The 20243-nt window shown below is 42.7% G+C and overlaps 1 protein-coding gene across 6 annotated transcripts in view; it reads left to right on the top strand.

The window, feature by feature from the left end:
* Window positions 1-20243, top strand: part of scn8aa (sodium channel, voltage gated, type VIII, alpha subunit a) — a 171664-nt gene that overhangs the window by 116858 nt on the left and 34563 nt on the right. For all 6 annotated transcript variants that reach the window (XM_061747434.1, XM_061747424.1, XM_061747454.1 and 3 more), the window contains one exon: window positions 16266-16388. In XM_061747434.1, the coding sequence (XP_061603418.1) occupies window positions 16266-16388 (123 nt within the window). The remainder of the gene's footprint in view (window positions 1-16265; window positions 16389-20243) is intronic.

A 20243-nucleotide genomic window follows, 5' to 3' on the forward strand; every position in this document is an offset into this window, starting at 1 on the left:
GCACGGTTGCCGACTAGCACATCTGCCTCACAGTTCAGAGGTTGTGGTTTTCTTCAGGTAAGCGGGTTTCCTCCCACATTCCAAAAAACATGTACGGTAGGTTAATTGAAGACTAAGACTAAGAGCGAATGTGAGTGTGAATAGTAGTTTGTCTACTGTATGTGTGCCCTGCAATTGGCTGGCGAGCAGTCCAGGGTATACCGCGGCTCTCACCCAAACTCATCCGGGATGGGCTCCAGGATGCTCGTGAGGATTCGTTTTAGCAATAATTCGATTCGTATCACTATTTGTGATTGTCAATTTGATTCTATGCGACGCCCATTGAATGCGCCTCCCTGTGTGATCGTTGGCAGGGTGGTGGGTGGTTGCCCATATCTCCCATATCAGAAACTGCCACTGGTTGTCGCTGGTTCTCCTCGGTTGCCCCAGTTTCCTCTCCTCGCACTCTGATATCGTTGTTAGCGGATAGCGAACTAAACTAAAGCTTCAAAGTGCACGGTGAGTTGCCGCGAGTCACACAAACGCATCCCTTGTTAACAATCGTAGTAGTTAGTGTGCATTTTGAACGTCTGGCAGAACATCCTCTAACATTTTCGTCCAGTCTCGTCAACTAAAACTTGCACACGTCTTGTCATGATTTAGTCTTCAAAGAGCATGTTTTGCTCGTCACCTTCACGTCGTCGTCATGAAAAAAAAGGTGGCAACGAAATCATTTCGTCATTGTCATCGCTGGTAAAAACAACACTGATTTACGGTGGAGGTCTAAGTGCCTTATTACGATTTTATGCCTATTGGCCAATGCGGTTTTTTTTACTCTCTCTATTTCCATGTACATTTCAAGTGATGGAACAGATTAAATAACCCACATGCAGATGCAAAAATTCTGCGGAAATGCACAAGCGTCAATATTAGGACTGCAGCTATCAAACATTTTAGTATTCGAGTATCCTATCAAACCTTTTATAGAATAATCGGGTATTTGGACAAATTATATTTTTTCTTAGACCAATAAAGAGCAATAATGAATACACAAGAAATATAGCAACTTCACTTAAAAATGAATGACCAATTGTTTTTCTTTTTGAGTTAACAAAATTTACCTAAATACATTTTTTGACAAACTTTGCACACTCGCAATCATTTTTTTCACCGACAGTACTTACTCAAAACGTAGCCACTTGCAGATATGATTTTCGTACACTGGTCATGTGTCTCAGTGCTTAAATCACAGACTAAAACTGTTCCTGGACAAGCAAGCACCCTAAATGAAGTCAAGTTATAGTCGTACACATACTCTACTTATCACCATCATAATAAACTGGACACAAATTCAACGGTAATTAATAGAAACCTTAGACCTCCGCAGGGCTAACGTTATGCTTGTAAGTTGCATTAACGTTAAACTCGCGATGTTCATCTTGGCTTTTCCACTGCATTCATTCGCAGGGCGCATGTAGACAAATAACCATACACACTAACATTCAGACCTACAGTATGTACAATATAGAGTCTTCAGTGAACCTAACATGTTTTTGGAATATTGACAAAAAGCCCATTCAAGCTCAAGTAGAACAAGCAAGCTCCACACAGGAAGACTGGAGTTGAGATTTTAACCATGAACCTCAGAACTGTGAGGCAGACATGCTAACTACTCTCACACTGTGCTGCCTGCTATTACAATTATTCAAAAGCAAAAAGCGATAGGGCTATTGAAACATTGCAACCGGGAACGCCATGCTAATGAGCTTAGCCAGCTTGCACCACATATCATCACTAGGCCTCACGTTAGTAGCATAATGTTACCAGTTTGGTTAATAAAAGTACATTGCTTACCGGTACCTCTATTTTGTGATGCGTTGTGATTGGCCAGTAAGCATTTATATGGTGTGGCTTAGCAAAAGGTCAGTTGTCAATATAAACGCACAGATCATATCTATCTATCTATCTATCTATCTATCTATCTATCTATCTATCTATCTATCTATCTATCTATCTATCTATCTATCTATCTATCTATCTATCTATCTATCTATCTATCTATCTATCTATCTATCTATCTATCTATCTATCTATCTAGCTATCTATCTATCTATCTGTTAAGTTAAATTGCCACATAGACTTTAAAAGTAACATCGTTCAAAGTTGTTGCTGTTGGAGTCTCCCTCCCAGTAGGTGTGTTACCAAACCATTTAGGACGGTGCAGCTTCCCAAGCCATCAGTGAATGTGTTGTCAGGAGTGACAATCTCCTCCCACTTTTTCCCCACCATCCTCCTGCTCGCTCCTTCTGGAAAGTGTAACCTCAGCAATGTGATGATGTTGTGCTGAAGGGTAATGATGGTGGGTGACAGGCACCCAGCGGTAAGTTTGGTCTTCACTAGCACTCCCACTGCAAAAAAAAAAAAAAAAGTTTGAATTGTGGTGGTTGGTGTTGTGTCCTCTGCTGTGCTGTGTTGTGGGGTACAAACAGTTGACGTGGATTTGCAAAGAGGGGTGGGGCACCATCATTAAACCAGCCCATGTTATTCTTTGTGTGGATCTGCTTGACTCTTTTCCTCATGACCCCTCTGTTACTGCATCTTTTTCTTCCACATATGTGTCTGTTTTGCTGTGTTAATGTGAACAGCAGGGAGTGTCGGATATAGAATCCAGTGTTAAAAGTTAAATGCTAATCCAGTAAAGATGACATGTTAAAGGACACATATTGGGGGACAATTTAAAACAGTTTCCACGTGCTCTAATAAAAGGTCTGTGACATTGTTCACTTAAAATACATAACAGGAAGAAGAATTACAGTACACTTACCTGGTTAAAATTATTCGGTTTTGGGGGAGGTGGTTCTCTTTCATGTAAATGAGCCACTGCACACCCCACACCCCTGTATTGCAGGACCAATGTCAAGTACGTGTTTATTAACATGACCACTGTAGCGAGGCAGGTGGGAAGAGGGCAAGCAGCTACTATGAAAAAAAGTGAGTGCTCATTCAAAGATCTATTGCAGTTTCACGTGGCTAGGTGTAGAGAGATCACAAAAGATTCACTTGATTGTTTAATTTGACACTCCAGAGACCCAACTATTTGTTTACAAGCAATAAAAAGTAAATTTTCCATAATATGTCTCCTATCCAATCCAATCCACTTTATTTATGTAGCACATTTTAAACAAACACAAGGTTCCCAAAGTGCTGTACAATGCAATAGAAATACAGGAAAAAATAATACAAAATAAAGATAAAAAACAAAAAATAAAATGAGATAAAAACTACATAAAATTAAGTAGGTAAAATAGACATAAAATAAAATACACTGCCCACACAACACGTATACATCACATCAGACACGCTAACTAGTGTTAACAGCTGGGGTAAAAAGATGGGTTTTAAGCAAGGATTTAAAATGATACAAAGATGAGGCTTGTCTTATGTGGAGTGGCAAAAGATTCCAGTTTTGGAGCTGCAACAGCAAACGCTCGTTCACCTCTAAGCTTAAGCCTGGCTCTGGTTTCTGTCATGAGCAGCTGGTCAGCTGACCTGAGAGAACGGCTGGGAATGTAGGGGTGCAGCAGCTCAGAGAGGTATGATGGGGCAAGGCCAGTCAATGCTTTAAAAGCAAATAAAATAATTTGAAAATGAATCCTAAAATGAACAGGCAGCCAGTGGAGTGAAGCTAAAATAGGTGACATATGCTCCTACTTTCTTGTGCCAGTTAAAAGATGAGCCACAGCATTTTGACCCAGTTGCAGACGAGCAATGTAGGACCCACTAACGCCCATACAGTAAATAGTGCTTTGCAGTAATCCAGCCGAGTGATCACAAAGGTGGGGATTACTATTTCAAAGTGCCATTTCTGAAGGACTGTTTTGATTTTTCCTAGCTGCCTTAACTGGAAAAAGATAGATTTAACCATGGCTTTAATTTGGGTGTCAAACTTAAGATCAGTGTCCACATTTACACCCAAGTTGTTAATGATGGACTTTTGATATTGCGCTAAGGAACCCAAATCAACCAGGGGGGTCAAAGAAGTGCCACAAAAGACCATGACCTCTGTCTTTTTTCATTAAAATTTAAAAGGTTAAGAGACATCCAGGCCTTAATATCATGTAAGCACTCTAGCAATGCCTTAGCACAGTAGGAATTTGACTTTTTAAGGGGGACATAGATCTGACTGTCATCTACATAGCAATTAAAATAAATGCCAAGTTTCCTGAGAATTGAGCGGAGTGGGAGTAAATGGAGGGGGAAAAAGAGCGGGTCAAGCACGGAACCCTGTGGCACCCCATGTGAAAGGGGAGGAGTGGAGGACACAGAGTCAGTAAGGCTAACACAAAAGGTTCGCTGAGACAGGTAGGACCTGAACCATTCAAGTGGTGTACCTCTGATGCCCACCCACTGCTCCAAACGAGCAATCATGATATCATGGTCCACAGTATCAAAGGCTGCAGTCCGATGGCATGTTTAAAATTAATGGGAACCACTCATGCAGACAGACTATTAATAACTGCAGTAAATGATGCCGCAATAGAAGGGAAAACCTTAAAAAGTAGGGGGAGGGACAATATCACTTGGTGAACCTGAGGGCTTCAATGATTAACAATTTCACAGGCTCAAAATGGTCTAAAACAGCAGAGCAGTGGACAAACACTGAAGGATTAAAACTAGGGGGTGAAATAAATGCTCTGGCTCGTCTAATATTTGGATTAAATGTAGATATAGTTTAAAAAGTCCAGGGTGTGAGGAGGAGGCTAGAAAGTGTCGTTCTTCATTCATTCCTTCTTTTTCCACTCAGATTATTTTTCATAGTTTTGTTGTTTTTCCCCTGTGTTTTTAGTTTGCTTTATTTCTGTTTGTTTTGCGCTGTCGTCATCCTGGGATCACAGCCCCAGATGTCATTGGCCTTGACTTGCAGAAGGACACCGAGGCGCTGAGGCCACACCCACCCAGCTGGCCCAGCAGGGGGCCAAAAGCTGGGCACCCTGAACGGGTGCACTCCATGGGGTCAGGCTGAAGGTGACAACTAGCCCAAACACTGTTGTGTTAATGAAGGCAAAATCTTTATTTTAAAAGGCTGACTACAGTATTCACGAAATTAGGTCATTGATTTATAGTAGACAAACTTTGCTTTAAAAATTACTCGTCTCTGCTTTTCTCCCCATAATTTTATCTTTAAAAATGTTTGCTGACTTTCCTCTGGCACCTGTTAAAATGAAGATTTTGCCTATTCAGTCCTCCCTACGTGACTGGTAAGCTTTGAATGTTTACGTACTCTATGTGGTGCGTTTGACCACTTGGTGTCAGTGGCTGGTTCGAGGTGCGCTCATGTGTTGACTATTGATTTTCCTTGTTTGTAAGAAACGGCTACACCCCTCAGCCCCCAGTCTTTAATGTACCAATGTACAATTTGTATTTATGAGCAGGTGACACATGACAAGAAGAACATGAGTCTTACGTACTTCAGTGGTATGACAGTGAAGGTGGACAGTGGACCTTGAAAACGTAGCTAAGTTACTTTACTGATTACTTGAACCCAAAAGTAACTTCGTTATTTTACTGATTACTTGATTTCAAAAGTAACTAATTTAGAAAAAAGTTACTTTTTAGTTACTTTCAGCAGCTGCCAAGTGCCAGGAATATCACTTATCCACAATACAAAAAAAAAAGCATTAGCTTAACTGTACCCATTACTTGATAATGTACGCAACAGAAGTTACAGAATGATGTCATCAACATGAACCAATAACTATTACTACTAAATATTAGTGTAGTTGAAGCCACATTAAATGAGCAACTTAGTGCAGACCTGACATGCCAACACAGTACATTAAGTAACTAAAGGTAAGTTAAAAGTATTCTCTGTCCATTCTCACTGCCGATTGCGGTCCATGAAGGCAACTGTGTGTGGGTCCGTCTGTATGGGTTTTTGCGTGGACGTACGTAAACGTGAACGTAAGTGACACACACACACACACACACACTATTGCTCCCACCACAGTAATTTGGATGCGAAGAGCGAGAAAACTTTTTTTCTTACTAAGTGACGTCAGCCATGCAGCGCATTAAACCAGCTCACAGTCCGGACTTCACTTTTGATTGTAAATATTATTTAAGTATAAGCAACCCCAATTCCAATGAAGTTAGGACGTTGTGTTTAACATAAATAAAAACAGAATACAATGATTTTCAAATCATGTTCAACCTATATTTAATTGAATACACTACAAAGACAAGATATTTAATGTTCAAACTGATAAACGTTATTGTTTTTAGCAAATAATCATTAACTTAGAATTTTATGGCTGTAATACGGTCCAAAAAAGCTGGGACAGGTGAGGACAAGTTGAGGAATGCTCAACAGGAACACGGAACAGGTGGGTGCCATGATTGGGTATAAATGGAACTTCCCTGAATTGCTCAGTCATTCACAAGCAAAGATGGGGCAAGGTTCACCTCGTTGTGAACAAGTGCGTGAGAAACATCATCTACGGTATAATATCATCAGAAGGTTCAGAGAATCTGGAGAAATCACTGCATGTAAGCAGCAAGGCCGAAAACCAACATTGAATGCCCGTGACCTTCAATCCCTCAGGCGGCACTGCATCAAAAACTGACATCAATGTGTTAAGAATATCACCACATTTACTGACAAACCAATGTCAGTAAATACAGTGCGGCGCTACATCCGTAAGTGCAACTTGAAACTCTACGATGCAAAGCAAAATCCATTTATCAACAACACCCAGAAACGCCGCCGGCTTCTCTGGGCCCGAGCTCATCTCAGATGGACTGAGATGAGCCATCTGTGATGGTATGGGGCTGTGTTAGTGCCTTACACATCTGTGAAGGCACCATTAATGCTGAAAGGTACATACAGGTTTTGGAGAAACATATGCTGCCATCCAAGCAACGTCTGAAGCTGTACATAAACCAAGAATGGGAAAGAATTCCACCTACAAAGCTTCAACAATTAGTGTCCTCAGTATTGAATGTTGTTAAAAGAAAAGGTGATGTAACACAGTGGTAAACATGACCCTGTCCCAGCTTTTTTGGAACGTGTTGGAGCCATAAATTCTAAGTTAATGATTATTTTCTAAAAACAATAAAGTTTATCAGTTTGAACATTAAATATCTTGTCTTTATTGTGTATTCAATTAATTATAGGTGGAACATGATTTGGAAATCATTGTATTCTGTTTTAATTTATGTTTAACACAACGTCCCAACTTCATTGGAATTGTGGTTGTAAGTCCTTCTGTGAGTCACCCCTCCATGACCGATTTGTGACCGTGCAGTTCGGAATGAATAATTAACCCACAATGCATTGCCCGTTTAACACTCCAGTAAAACTGTATTCTTAACGTGTAAATAAAAAAAGTAACAACAATCAAATACACTTTTAACCAAGGTAAATAACAAAAATAGTGTGGCGACAGGGAAATCGTGCATTTCTTTGCACTTTTATGTAACTGCTTTGTGTCATAAGAAAATCACTTCCCAATCGCTTTCTTCTGTTAGTTGAAACAAAGAGCGGTCTTGGTTAAATGCTTCTGCACATCTGGACTGCTCCGGTTGAATCACCAGCTACAAATGAGTATTCTGTGAAAGACATTGATGATACAAAAGTAACTATTGTTGGGTTGAAGAAGTAACTGTAGTCTAATTACTTTCTCAGGAAAAGTAACGTGTTACTTTGCTCGTTACTCAAAATGGTGTTTTTTGGGAGTAACACGTTACTTTGTAATGCGTTACCGACATCACTGCTGGTGGACCATTATTAACTGTACTGGTAATATTTTAAGTAACATGATCAATTATCATATAAGTATGACGAGTAGTTATTCAGCATAAATGAGGAGTAATAAGGAGGAGTAATAAATGGCACATCTCATTTTTTAACATTAACTTTCACAAAAGAATATAATGTAATCAACCGCTAATGTCAAATGTTAAAACTCAACAAGGCCCGGCCGGGCACAGCCCGAAAGGGTAACGTCCCCCTTCCCATGGGCTCACCACCTGTGGAAGGCCATAGGGATCGGGTGCAATGTGAGCTGGGCGGAGGCGGTGACCTTGATGATCTGATCCCCGGCTACAAAAGCTGGCTCTAGGGACGTGGAATGTCATCTTTCTGGCAGGAAAGGAGCCCAAGCTGGTGTGTGAGGTCAAGAAGTTCCGACTAGATATAGTCGGGCTCACCTCCACACACGGCTTGGGCTCTGGTACCAGTCCTCTTGAGAGGGGTTGTACTCTCTTCCACTCTGGAGTTGCCCACGGTGAGAGGCGCCGAGCAGGTGTGGGTATACTTATTGCCCCCTGGCTCGGCGCCTGTATGTTGGGGTTCACCCCGGTGGACGAGAGGGTGGGGGGACGGGTCCTGACTGTTGTTTGTGCCTATGCACCAAACAGCAGTTCAGAGTACCCACCCTTTTTGGAGTCCTTGGAGGGGGTGGAAGAGAGCGCCCCCGCTGGGGACTCCATCGTTCTGCTGGGGGATTTCAATGCTCATGTTGGCAATGACAGTGAGACCTGGAAGTGCGTGATTGGGAGGAATGGCCCCCTCGATCAGAACCCGAGTGGTGTTCTGTTATTGGACTTCTGTGCTCATCACTGATTGTCCATAACGAACACCATGTTCAAGCATAAGGTTGTCCATATTTGCAATTGGCACCAGGACACCCTAGGTCGCTGTTCGATGATCGACTTTGTGGTCGTGTCATCAGACTTGCGGCCGCATGTCTTGGACACTCGGGTGAAGAGAGGGCCGGACCTGTCAACTGATCACCGCCTGGTGGTGAGTTGGCTCCGATGGTGAGGGAAGATGCCGGTCCGATCCGGAAGGCCCAAACGTATCGTGAGGGTCTGCTGGGAACGTCTGGCAGAATCCCCTGGCAGACAGAGTTTCAATTCCCACCCACGTCCCGGGGGAGGCGGGAGATATTGAGTCCGTCTGGACCATGTTCCGTTCCTCCATTGCTGAGGCGGCCGACCGGAGCTGTGGCCGTAAGGTGGTCGGTGCCTGTTGTGGCGGCAATCCCCGAACCCGTTGGTGGAGACCAATGGTGAGGGATGGTGTCAAGCTGAAAAAGGAGTCCTATTGGGCCTTTTTGGCCTTTGGGACTCCTGAGGCAGCTGATGGGTACCGGCTGGCCAAGCGGAATGCAGCTTTGGTGGTCGCTGAGGCAAAAACTTACGTGGCCATGGAAAATGACTTCCGGACGGCTTCGAGGAAATTCTGGTCCACCATCCGGCGTCTCAGGAGGGGGAAGCAGTGCACCATCAACACTGTGTATTATGGCGATGGGGCGCTACTGTCCTCGACTCAGGACGTTGTGAGTCGGTAGGGAGAATACTTCGTAGACCTCCCCAATTCCACCGACACGCCTTCCCATGAGGAAGCAGAGTCTGGGGTCTCTGAGGCGGGCTTTTCCTATCTCTGGGGTTGAGCTCACCGAGGTGGTTAAAAAGCTCCTCGATGGCAGGGCCCTGGGGGTGGATGAGAGCCCAGAGTTCCTAAAGGCTTTGGATGTTGTAGGGCTGTCCTAGTTGGCACGCCTCTGCAGCATCGCGTGGACATCGGGGACAGTCCCTCTGGAATGGTGGACTGGGGTGGTGGTCCCCTTTTTAAGAAGGGGGACTGGAGGGTGTGTTCCAACTACAGGGCGAGCACACCCATCTGTTCAGGGGCGCTGGAGAGGAGGGTCGTCGGGAAGTCAAATCTCAGATTCAGGAGGAGCAGTGTGGATTTCGTCCTGGCCGTGGAACATTGGAGCAGCTCTTCACCCTTGGCAGGGTCCTCGAGGGAGCATGGGAGTTCGCCCAACCAGTCTACATGTGTTTTGTGGACTTTGAGAAGGCGTTCGACCATGTCCCTCGGGGAGTCCTGTGGGGGGTGCTTTGGAAGAACGGGGCACCGAACCCCCTGATATGGGCTGTTTGGTCCCCGTACGACCGGTGTCAGAGTTTGGTCCGCATTGCCTGCAGTAAGTCGGACTCGTTTCCGGTGACGGTTGGACCCCGCCAAGCCTGCCCTTTGTCACTGATTCTGTTCATAACTTTTATGGACAAAATTTCTAGGTGCAGCAGAGGCGTAGAGAGGGTCCGGTTTGGTGGGCTCAGTATTGCATCTCTGCTTTTTGCAGATGATGTGGTTCTGTTGGCTTCATCAACCCGTGATCTCCAACTCTCACTGGAGTGGTTAGCAGCTGAGTGTGAAGCAGCTGGGATGAAAATTAGCACCTCCAAATCTGAGACCATGGTCCTCAGTCGGAAAAGGGTGGAGTGCCCTCTCCGGGTCAGGTATGAGATCCTGCCCCAAGTGGAGGAGTTCAAATATCTTGGGGTCTTGTTCACAAGTGAGGAAAGAATAGAACGGGAGATCGACAGGCAGATCGGTGCAGCGTCTGCAATGATGCGGACTTTGTATCGGTCCGTTGTGGTGAAGAAATAGCTAAGCCGAAAGGCGAAGCTCTCAATTTAACAGTCGATCTACGTTCCTACCCTAACCTATGGTCACGAGCTGTGGGTCGTGACCGAAAGAACAAGATCCCGAATACAAGCGGCCGAAATGAGTTTCTTCCGCAGGGTGTCCAGGCTCTCCCTTAGAGAGGGTGAGAAGCTCGGTCATCAGGGAGGGGCTCAGAGTAGAGCCGCTGCTCCTCCGCATTGAGATGAGCCAGATAAGGTGGCTCGGACATCTTATTAGGATGCCTCCTGGACGCCTCCCTGATTAGGTGTTTCCGGGCACGTCGCACCGGCTGGAGAGACTATGTCTCTCGGCTTGCCTGGGAACGCCTCAGGATTCCCTCGGAAGAGCTGGAGGAAGTTGCTGGGGAGAGGGAAGTATGGGTTTCCCTGCTGAGGCTGCTGCCCCTGCGACCCGACCTCGGATAAGCGGAAGACAATGGATGGATAGATGAAAACTCAACAAACCAAATAAATATATAAATAAAACACTACCTTCTGGTCACGAGTGACAAACGTATGGCAGCTAGCCAGTTGCCGGCTAGCGTGCGAAGCAGACTCAAACATGCAATTCAGTCCTTGTTACTTATGCAATAACAATTCTCAACAATTACATTTTCAAACTTTTTATTAGAAATATTTGACAGTCTACACATCATCAACATTTATCAGATATATTCACAAAGATCTTTTAGCCAGTTTAAGACGGTGGTTATTATGGTGGACTGCAAAACGTTCAACAAAAATATCTAGGTTCAGTGCCTTAATTTCGCACTTCCTTTCAATGCTGACCACATCTAAATGTGATAATGTGTGCAAGTTTCCATGTGCTTATAGCAAATATATTGAAACCAATATTAGACCAAACGTCATAATCGGCATGGCAATGTTCACTGTTACAAACAGTACTACCACAGACTTCCTAGCTGGCTTTCAAATCAAGACAGAACCACCATGCTGCTGTTACTTGAGGGGAGACAAAAAAAAGGTTGAGTTGAGAGGGAGCGAGAAGAGCAGTCTTCTAACGTTATTTTGTCTTGTCAATCATCTCTAGACATGATGTTCTTGTTTATTGAATTTATCTTAATCTTAATAATATAACCTTAGGAGATTGTTAAATTTGTCATGGAATGGTGGTCAGGCAGGCAGAGAATTTTGACACATATTTAACCTCTCTTGCAAGCTCCGTGGTGGTGAGGGAAAAGCACTGTCTTGCTAGATAAATGTCAATTTTTCATGTTATGCCTGTATTATAAACTGTGATATATTGTTTTCATAAAATTGTTTAGTATAGCCAGGCAGATTGTTGGGGAGTAAGTAATTAAACGTATCTAGATTGTCATTTTATTACAAAATGTATGTAATTGTAGTCCCTTACATTACTGGGCAAAAATGTGTAATTAAATTAGTTGCTTTTGGAAATTTCCATGTCTACAATTTTAGTTACATTTGAAAGATCACTTCCTCCTTTTAAAGCCGGCGCTTGTGATTGGCTCTCTCTTGTCATGTGCCATCCTGCCTTCGTCTCAAATGTGACACCTTGAAACACCACCTTGTGGTGCACTCTATTAGTTTGTCCGAGATTTTGAGAAGGTTAGACTCACAGTTACACTTTTAAACACGAACAGTTTCATCTGAATAATTTTGGACTTTTTTTATGGAATATTCACTTATCTGGGTTGTCATATGGAGCGATATTTTCTAAATTGTGCACATTTGTCATTAAGTTAACATGGTATGGTGGTTTCCCACGTTGTTTGCAGAGGTGGGTTGAGTAGCCAAATATTGTGCCCAAGTAAGAGTACTGTTACTTTAGAATAATATGACTCAAGCCTATGTAAAAAAGTAAAGTAGTCCTCCAAATATTTACTAGAGTAAGAGTAAGAAAGTACCCCATGTAAAAAACTACTCAAGTAACTCATGAGTAACTTCTGATTTAAAAAAAAATAAAAAATCTGAACATGGTCAAATAAATAATAATAATAATCATAATATATGGGAGTCCACACAGGTGAAACTGTGGACGACTGGTTAGCACATCCGCCTCACAGTTCTGAGGAACCGGGTTCAAATCCGGCCTCGCCTGTGTGAAGTTTGCATGTTCTCCCCATGCCTGCGTGGGTTTTCTCCGGGTACTCCAGTTTCCTCTTACATCTGAAAAAGATGGATGGTAGGTTAATTGAAGACTCTAAATTGTCCGTAGGTATGAATGTGAGTGCGAAGAAATCATAGAAAATGGATGGATGGATGGATGGGAGTCCACACATGCCTGCCCATCCATCCATCCATCCATTTTCTGTACCGGTTATGTCCACTAGGGTCGTGGGCGCCTATCCCAGCTATCTTCGGGCGAGAGGGGGTAGACCCTGAACTGCACATATAAACAAACAACAATTCACACTCACATTCACACCTACGCGCAATTTAGAGTCTTCAATTAACCTACCATGCATGTTTTTGGAATGTGGAAGGAAACCGGAGTACCTGGAGATAACCCACGTAGGCCCTGGGAGAACATCCAAACTCCACACAGGCGAGGCCGGGATTTGAACCCCGGTCCTCAGGACTGTGAGGCAGATGTGCTAATCACCTCACCGTGCCGCCCACACACCTGCCACTATTTCAATTGCCCAAAAGCCAACGGCACATGCATTGGGCCCTACAGAAACATTGTTTGCATTATTCACTTAAACGACTGAATGAAGAAGCTGTTTGCTGACCAGATTTATTGCACGCGCACGCGAGGGAGAGAAAGAGATAGAGAAAGAGAGAGCGAGGGAGAGAGAAACATCTTCAACTTACCGCAAGGTGTTTTTTTTAGTTAGAAGTGGGCTGAAATATTCACGTTTGGGCCGTCATAATTTTAGAGTAATGACAAAGCTGTTGTTTTTCGGAGTCTGTAAAGTAAACACTCTGGGGGTTGTTGTTTTTTGTTTTTGTTTTTTTCCCCCAAAATGAGTCACTTTGATTGGCCCACGAAGGGTTTGTGTGCGATCATGTAACTGCCTTCTGCCATCTGATTGGTGAATTGGAGTCAAATGACAGTAGTGATCACGTTGAATTGCACGCAATAATGGATAAATAAAAGTAGTGAGTGGCATTTCGATCATTGTAACGGAGTAAAAGTATTGATTCTTTTTCACATAAATACTCAAGTAAAAGTAAAAAGTATGTTGTGTAAAAACTACTCTGACAAATACAATTTATCCATCCAAGGGTCCTGTTGATGCAGTCATTCAAAATTAAGGAAAACGCTACATCCGTGAAATCCAAAATATTGGGATGATCAATCTAATATTTTCAAAGGTTGAAGTTGACAGGTAGAGATGTCCACATAAATTTGGGTGGAGATTGATCGCAGTTTTTGGGTATTCAGTGTTGTTAAGCTTTTTTACGTTCAGTGTTCAGTGTTTTAGACTGTCCCGTCCCCAATTTTTTTCTTTAAAGAAGGTGGGGGTCGGGGCAGACTGGGAGTGAATTCTAAACTGGTGAGTAAAACGTTTGTCTAAACAATGGAGACAATATCACAAATATTTATGATAAAATTTTGAATTTAGTAATTTATTATTGATAGATTTATTGCCGACAGTAGGCGCGGCAACTGGGGTGGCAAGGCATTTGGTTGCGGTGGCAGATTCGCTAGTGCACCACAGCAGTCACAAAAGCAGCTTGATACCACCGGCATAGTCCTATCGACCGAATGGATCAAAAACAGCAAGTAACAACTTACAGAATATAACCACAAATGCGCTTAATGGGGCTAAAGCCTCGTACACACATATCAATTTTGACACCTTATTTGTAAAATGTGCTTACTGCCCTTCTCGTGTGTGGTGTACTGGAGATGACCAACAAGAGCACACCAGACACACATATAGCATATCTCCACCCTACCCATTGTGACACCCTAGCCAAGATTTAATTTGGCACCCCCCCTTCATCTGCGATCTTCAAATGCTTAGAAAAGAAATTGGATAGCATTGTCTTAAACATTGTCTTTAATTTATAAAATAACATCACCCAATTTAGCAATAAAATAAAAAATGTAAATAATTATTGCAATATACAGTAAAATATAAAAATGAATAACCTAACACATACATTTTGACTATTATGTATATATTTTCTTTCTGATATGCATAATAATTGCGTAGATTAGGCCAGTGTAGACACAGACTGAGAAGGTTTCCAAAAATAATCTATAATAGTTAAGACCCCTCCATGATGCAAAGCTATAGAAATATATGACTGGTGATGTTGAGGCAAATCACTCCGGAGCAAGTTATCAATTTAACAGTACACATTGCTAAATAACTTGACGTAGTTACCCTGCTAAAGAAATGCAAAATCTGATGTTTAGTTAGGTTTTAACAAATGGAAGAGAAGTGGCCGCGCTGCATCTATTGCTCGGTAAAATGTCATTTGCGGTGCGCCAGGATGATCGGTCACCGGTCAACACAAAAAATAAAAGATCAAATACCGAAAATGATGATGCTGGCTGAAATGAGTCTAGTGAGGCCCACTCGTGGTTGGTGAGATATGTTGACAGTCAACTCCAAAATTATTTTTGTTAATTTTGGCGAAATTCCAAATTGTAAAACTTTTGGGGCTGCCGCTTCCGCCACCTTCTTAATGGCCGCCGGTGCACTGCCGGTGATCCTGTCAAATCTTTCCTGCAATACTCACCAAGAAACATTAGCGCTACTTATTGACAAGTCTAGCTGTCGCCCATTTCCTCCTGCTGTTAACGACTTAGTGCTGTAAATGTGCTAGGCTTAGATCAGCTCTACAGACCACAACTTTATTATGGGCTCCATTGTTAACGAACATGCCACTTTGGCTCATTTCACATTGGGTGAATGCATAAACAGTGGTTTGTATTTCACACTTGAAACATTTTACATGAACGGGGCTGCAGCCGTTTCTTGTCACGTGCTGTTAATTGTGTACAACTGAACTGTAGTCAATGGGGTTTTGCTGTCCTTGAAGTGTTTATAAGTCCATCAGGTGTGCCCTAAACTTCCATCCCTGTCTCTCGTGTGTGGTTCATGTGACTGTGGCTCTCCTATTTGAATCCCCACCCCCTGCACAACTGTGTGACCATTTTAACTTACATAATGTATGAGAAATAATGCCAGCCCACTGACACACTTGAATATGTTGACTTGTATTCTTTCTCTTAGGTACCGTTAGTTTGTCTGTCTTAAATTGTGATTGGGATTTGAGCCCAAGAGCGACATGGAGAGACAATGTTAGAGGGGCAAGGGTAAGGCTCTCCAATCTGTTGGGTGTTTAATCGACTCCTGCAGGGTGACCTCTCTTCTTCTTCCTCCTAACCCCCCCCCCCCCCCCCCCCAAGTCTTCCTCTGCTCCCCATCCCCTCTCGCTTGTACTAAACCGTGTCACGTTCTTCTATGCCTAATTTGCCCTTGATTTGAGTCTTTGCTCTCGCTCTCTCTCTCTCTCTCTCTCTCGCTCTTTCTCTCTGTTTCACTTAATTCCACATTTCCTTGCAGGTACACTGGACTTTCCTCCCAAATTAACTGACATTAACAACCCCCTTGGCCTTCTGCTACTAAAAAAAAAAAAAAAAAAAACACCACACAAATAAAACCTATACTAAACACTGACCTTCTCTCTCAAGTGTCTATGCATGTATAAATGCAATGTCATACTTGCATATACAATGCATAGATTTGTGTGTATGCTAAGCAACGCTCCTCGCCTATGTCAGGGCCCTCTCTCTTCCTTAGTGAATAATCTCACACTTCTAACAGTTTGGAACCTCTTTTGCTTCTCTGTTTTTTGTGTAGGTGTCTATAGTCAGCCTTGTAGCTAATGCGCTGGGCTACTCCGATCTAGGGCCCATTAAATCACTCAGGACACTAAGGGCCTTGAGACCCCTCAGAGCCTTGTCACGTTTTGAAGGGATGAGGGTAAGATCCAAAGCTAAGCAGCTGATCCTTCCGCATGCCCATTCAACAGTTTCAAGCATGCTAGAACTGAAAACTATCAAATAAGGAACAACCACAACAAAAGAATCCACTAAATATTAGGGGGTTTCTCTTAAAACAAGAAAGCCAAACCTTTCCAATCCTGTACCATGCCTTCCTTTTAATTTTGTTAGCATTAGCCAACAAGTCATGATGCAGCTGTAGTAACAGTAGAACAACATGCATAGCAATTGAACCATAAAACCATATAAAAAAAAAAATATTTTTTTTAATAGCAAAGCTGCCTCATCACATAAATGACAAAGGAGAAATTCTGATAATCTCTTCTTACTTTGTTGCAAGCTGGTGACTGTGAATTGTGTCCCAGCTACAGACCCAACGGTTACATGCCATCTCACACAGCGCTCAAATCAATAATTAGCTCTTCATCTGGCCTGATTCTCAACTACAGCTTTCAATGAAGACGACAACCCACACCTTCCTCCTCCCTCACAGCCTCCCCTATACATCCCCATAACCTCCCACTCCTTCCCCAGCACACACTATCCCTCAGTGCATTGGCGACAACAACCAGCAAGCAGCCACAGCCACTCGACAACCAGTCACATCCTAAATGTGTGCAAAGGACAGCTGCAAGGACCCTGTTTTCATTTATTTATTTTTTGACTAATTTAGTACAATTTTCAAGCAGATGTGCTAAGCGCTGTGCCGCCATTATGTTCACCAAATTTCAAGTCGATTGGTGAAAGTGGGTGTGCAATTGAGGGGGTTTTAGGTGGTTGTGTTTGTGACCCCTAAAACACATACGTTTCCACCAGGATTCTCGCCCTTGAATTTTTTTTTAGTATTTCCATAGAGTTGGTATCATCGGAAAGCTTAGCTCAGCTAATCACAGAGACAGACAACATACACTTGAGAGGCGGGATACACCCTGAACTGGTCGCCAGCCAATCACAGGGCACATATAAACAAACAACCATTCGCACTCACATTCACACCTATCAATTTGCATCACATGTGCACGTGAAGAATCACAGAAAAATATCTAAATCAGATTATCGTAGTTTTGGAAAAACTAGGGGCACGGTGGGCGACTGGTTAGCACATCTGACTCGCAGTTCTGAGGACCCGGGTTCAAATCCAGCCTCTCAAGTATGGTGTTTGCCTGTTCTCCCCGTGCCTACATAGTTTTTTTTCTGGTTACTCTCGTTTCCTTCCACATTCCTAAAACATGCATGGTAGGTTAATTGACGACTCTAAATTGAGTGTGAATGATTGTTTGCCTATATGTGGCCTGTGATTGGCTGGCAACCAGTTCAGGGTATACCCCGCCTCTCAAGTCAGAGTCAGCTGGGATAGGCTCCAGCACGCCTGCAACCCTAGTGAGGATAAGTGCTACAGAAAATGGATTGAAAAATTAGCAAATGCGAGAAGTCCAACCGCAGTACCTGCTCGTTTGAGTGACAATGTCGTACTGCACGCAGATAGCTACAGCAGAGGACACACACATATAATACATGCACATACTTTACAAGCACTTTCAAGGAACGATGGTAGAAGTGATGAGAAGTGTCCTTTCCATTGTCATTGAGGACATGCAACCATTTAGCAAATTCCTGGTTTGAGTTACAACACCAATTCCAATGAAGTTGGGACGTTGTGTTAAACATAAATAAAAACAGAATACTATGATTTTCAAATCATGTTCAACCTATATTTAATTGAATACACTACAAAGGCAAGATATTTAATGTTCAAACTGATAATTTGGCAAATAATCATTAACTTAGAATTTTATGGCTGCAACACATTCCAAAAAAGCTGGGACAGGTGGCAAAAAAGAATGTTGAGGAATGCTCAACAGGAACAGGGAACAGGTGGGTGCCATGATTGGGTATAAAAGGAACTTCCCTGAATTGCTCAGTCATTAATGCTGAAAGGTACATACAGGTTTTGGAGAAATATATGCTGCCATCCAAGCAATGTCTTTTTCATGGACGCCCCTGCTTATTTCTGCAAGACAATGCCAAACCACATTCTGCACGTGTAGTAAAAGAGTGCGGGTACTAGACTGGCCTGCTGCAGTCCAGACCTGTCTCCTATTGAAAATGTGTGGCGCATTATGAAGCGTAAAATACGACAATGGAGACCCCGGACTGTTGAACAGCTGAAGCTGTACATCAAGCAAGAATGGGAAAGAATTCCACCTACAAAGCTTCAACAATTTGTGTCCGCAGTTCCCAAATTTATTGAATGTTGTTAAAAGAAAAGGTGATGTAACACAGTGGTAAACATGACCCCGTCCCAGCTTTTTTGGAACGTGTTGCAGCCATAAAATTCAAAGTTTATATTTTTTGCTAAAAACAATAAAGTTTATCAGTTTGAACATTAAATATCTTGTCTTTGTAGTGTATTCAATTAAATATAGGTCGAACATGATTTGCAAATCATTGTATTCTGTTTTTATTTGTGTTTAACACAACGTCCCAACTTAATTGGGGTTGTATTATTATTAAAGTTATTATTGTTTTTATAAATGATTGTAGTTCGTTTTGCATCTTGGGTAAAAGATGTGTTCAATATTTTTGTGAAAGCTGATTCTGCATTATTTGTCTCTACAAATGGTCCGAGGAGCTTCTAAATCAGTTCGCAGATTACGAACAAAAACAAGTGGGAACATATTGATGAGTCACTGATTTGGGAGTCAAATGTGCATACGCACACTCACGGTTAGTGAATATTTTTATAACATCACGAGCTTGTGAAACAAAAGTGTCATTTTACTTTTTTATCTACTGTTAATTGCTGATTAAGGTCAAATATCACAAGTTTCCACTCACCCAGAGCCTAAAAGTTTGTTGACCAGTTCTCAAATACTTGTACATGATTGGTTATGTGTGTGTGAGACTGGTTGTCGCGATTGGTTACACCTGGTTGTTGTTGTTACCTCAAGCCCCTCCCTCTTTTATCTCCCCCTCCACCTGTTTTAGCTCTCACTACTACTTTTTCACTACTACTCTTCACATCCGCCCCCTCCAGGCCCACATGTGCAGCACAGTGCAGCATCCACCCCACCCTCCCTACCCTCTCGTCCTACCGTTCCACCACTATCTGTCACTGCTGAAGGCTTGGCACATTCTCTCCTGCTTGTCCACAGGATCTTCAGGGAGTGTCAGGGATTGAGACAGACATACACCCCCTCACAATGTGGCTGTGGGAGTACAGTGTATTTGTTAAACTTCTGTTCGCCAATGCACATTGATCTGCTTCATCTAATTCCACTCATTCCATTCCAGTGCCTACCTTTTTGGGGCACAGGCAGAAGATTAGCAAATATGCTCAGCTGCCATTTCACACAAGATGTCCATGTCATAACACCATACAGCAGGCCCTGGCTTCCTGTTGCCTTCCATTTGCACGGAAAGTGAATGTGGGAGGCAACAAGGTTCGACCTCTCACTCTTGAGTTGTGGGTTAAGAACAGCAAACAGTGTTTTGGTTCCTCCAAAAATGACATCTCAGCATAGAAGCTGCTTGCAAACATCAAATTCATTAAGGCTCATTCATACAATCTGCCAGTGACTCCAGTCTAACACGTATGAGCAGACATTTAAGGCCATGGATAGGCTGTATGGGCATTACACCAGTCATACATGAGATACTTTTTTTATGGAATAAATACAATAGATAAAACATTGAGGGAATGGAAAGACAGACAAAATGGTATAAAAAAAGATCCTGCTGTATCAGTTTGACCAAAATGTTGATGTTCACCTATCAATATATTTATTAACATTTTGTTTTAAGTGACCAATGTCAATGCTGAGCAATAAATAAA

This window comes from Phyllopteryx taeniolatus, chromosome 1 (genome assembly GCF_024500385.1).
Source record: "Phyllopteryx taeniolatus isolate TA_2022b chromosome 1, UOR_Ptae_1.2, whole genome shotgun sequence".
Taxonomy (NCBI): Eukaryota; Metazoa; Chordata; class Actinopteri; order Syngnathiformes; family Syngnathidae; genus Phyllopteryx; species Phyllopteryx taeniolatus.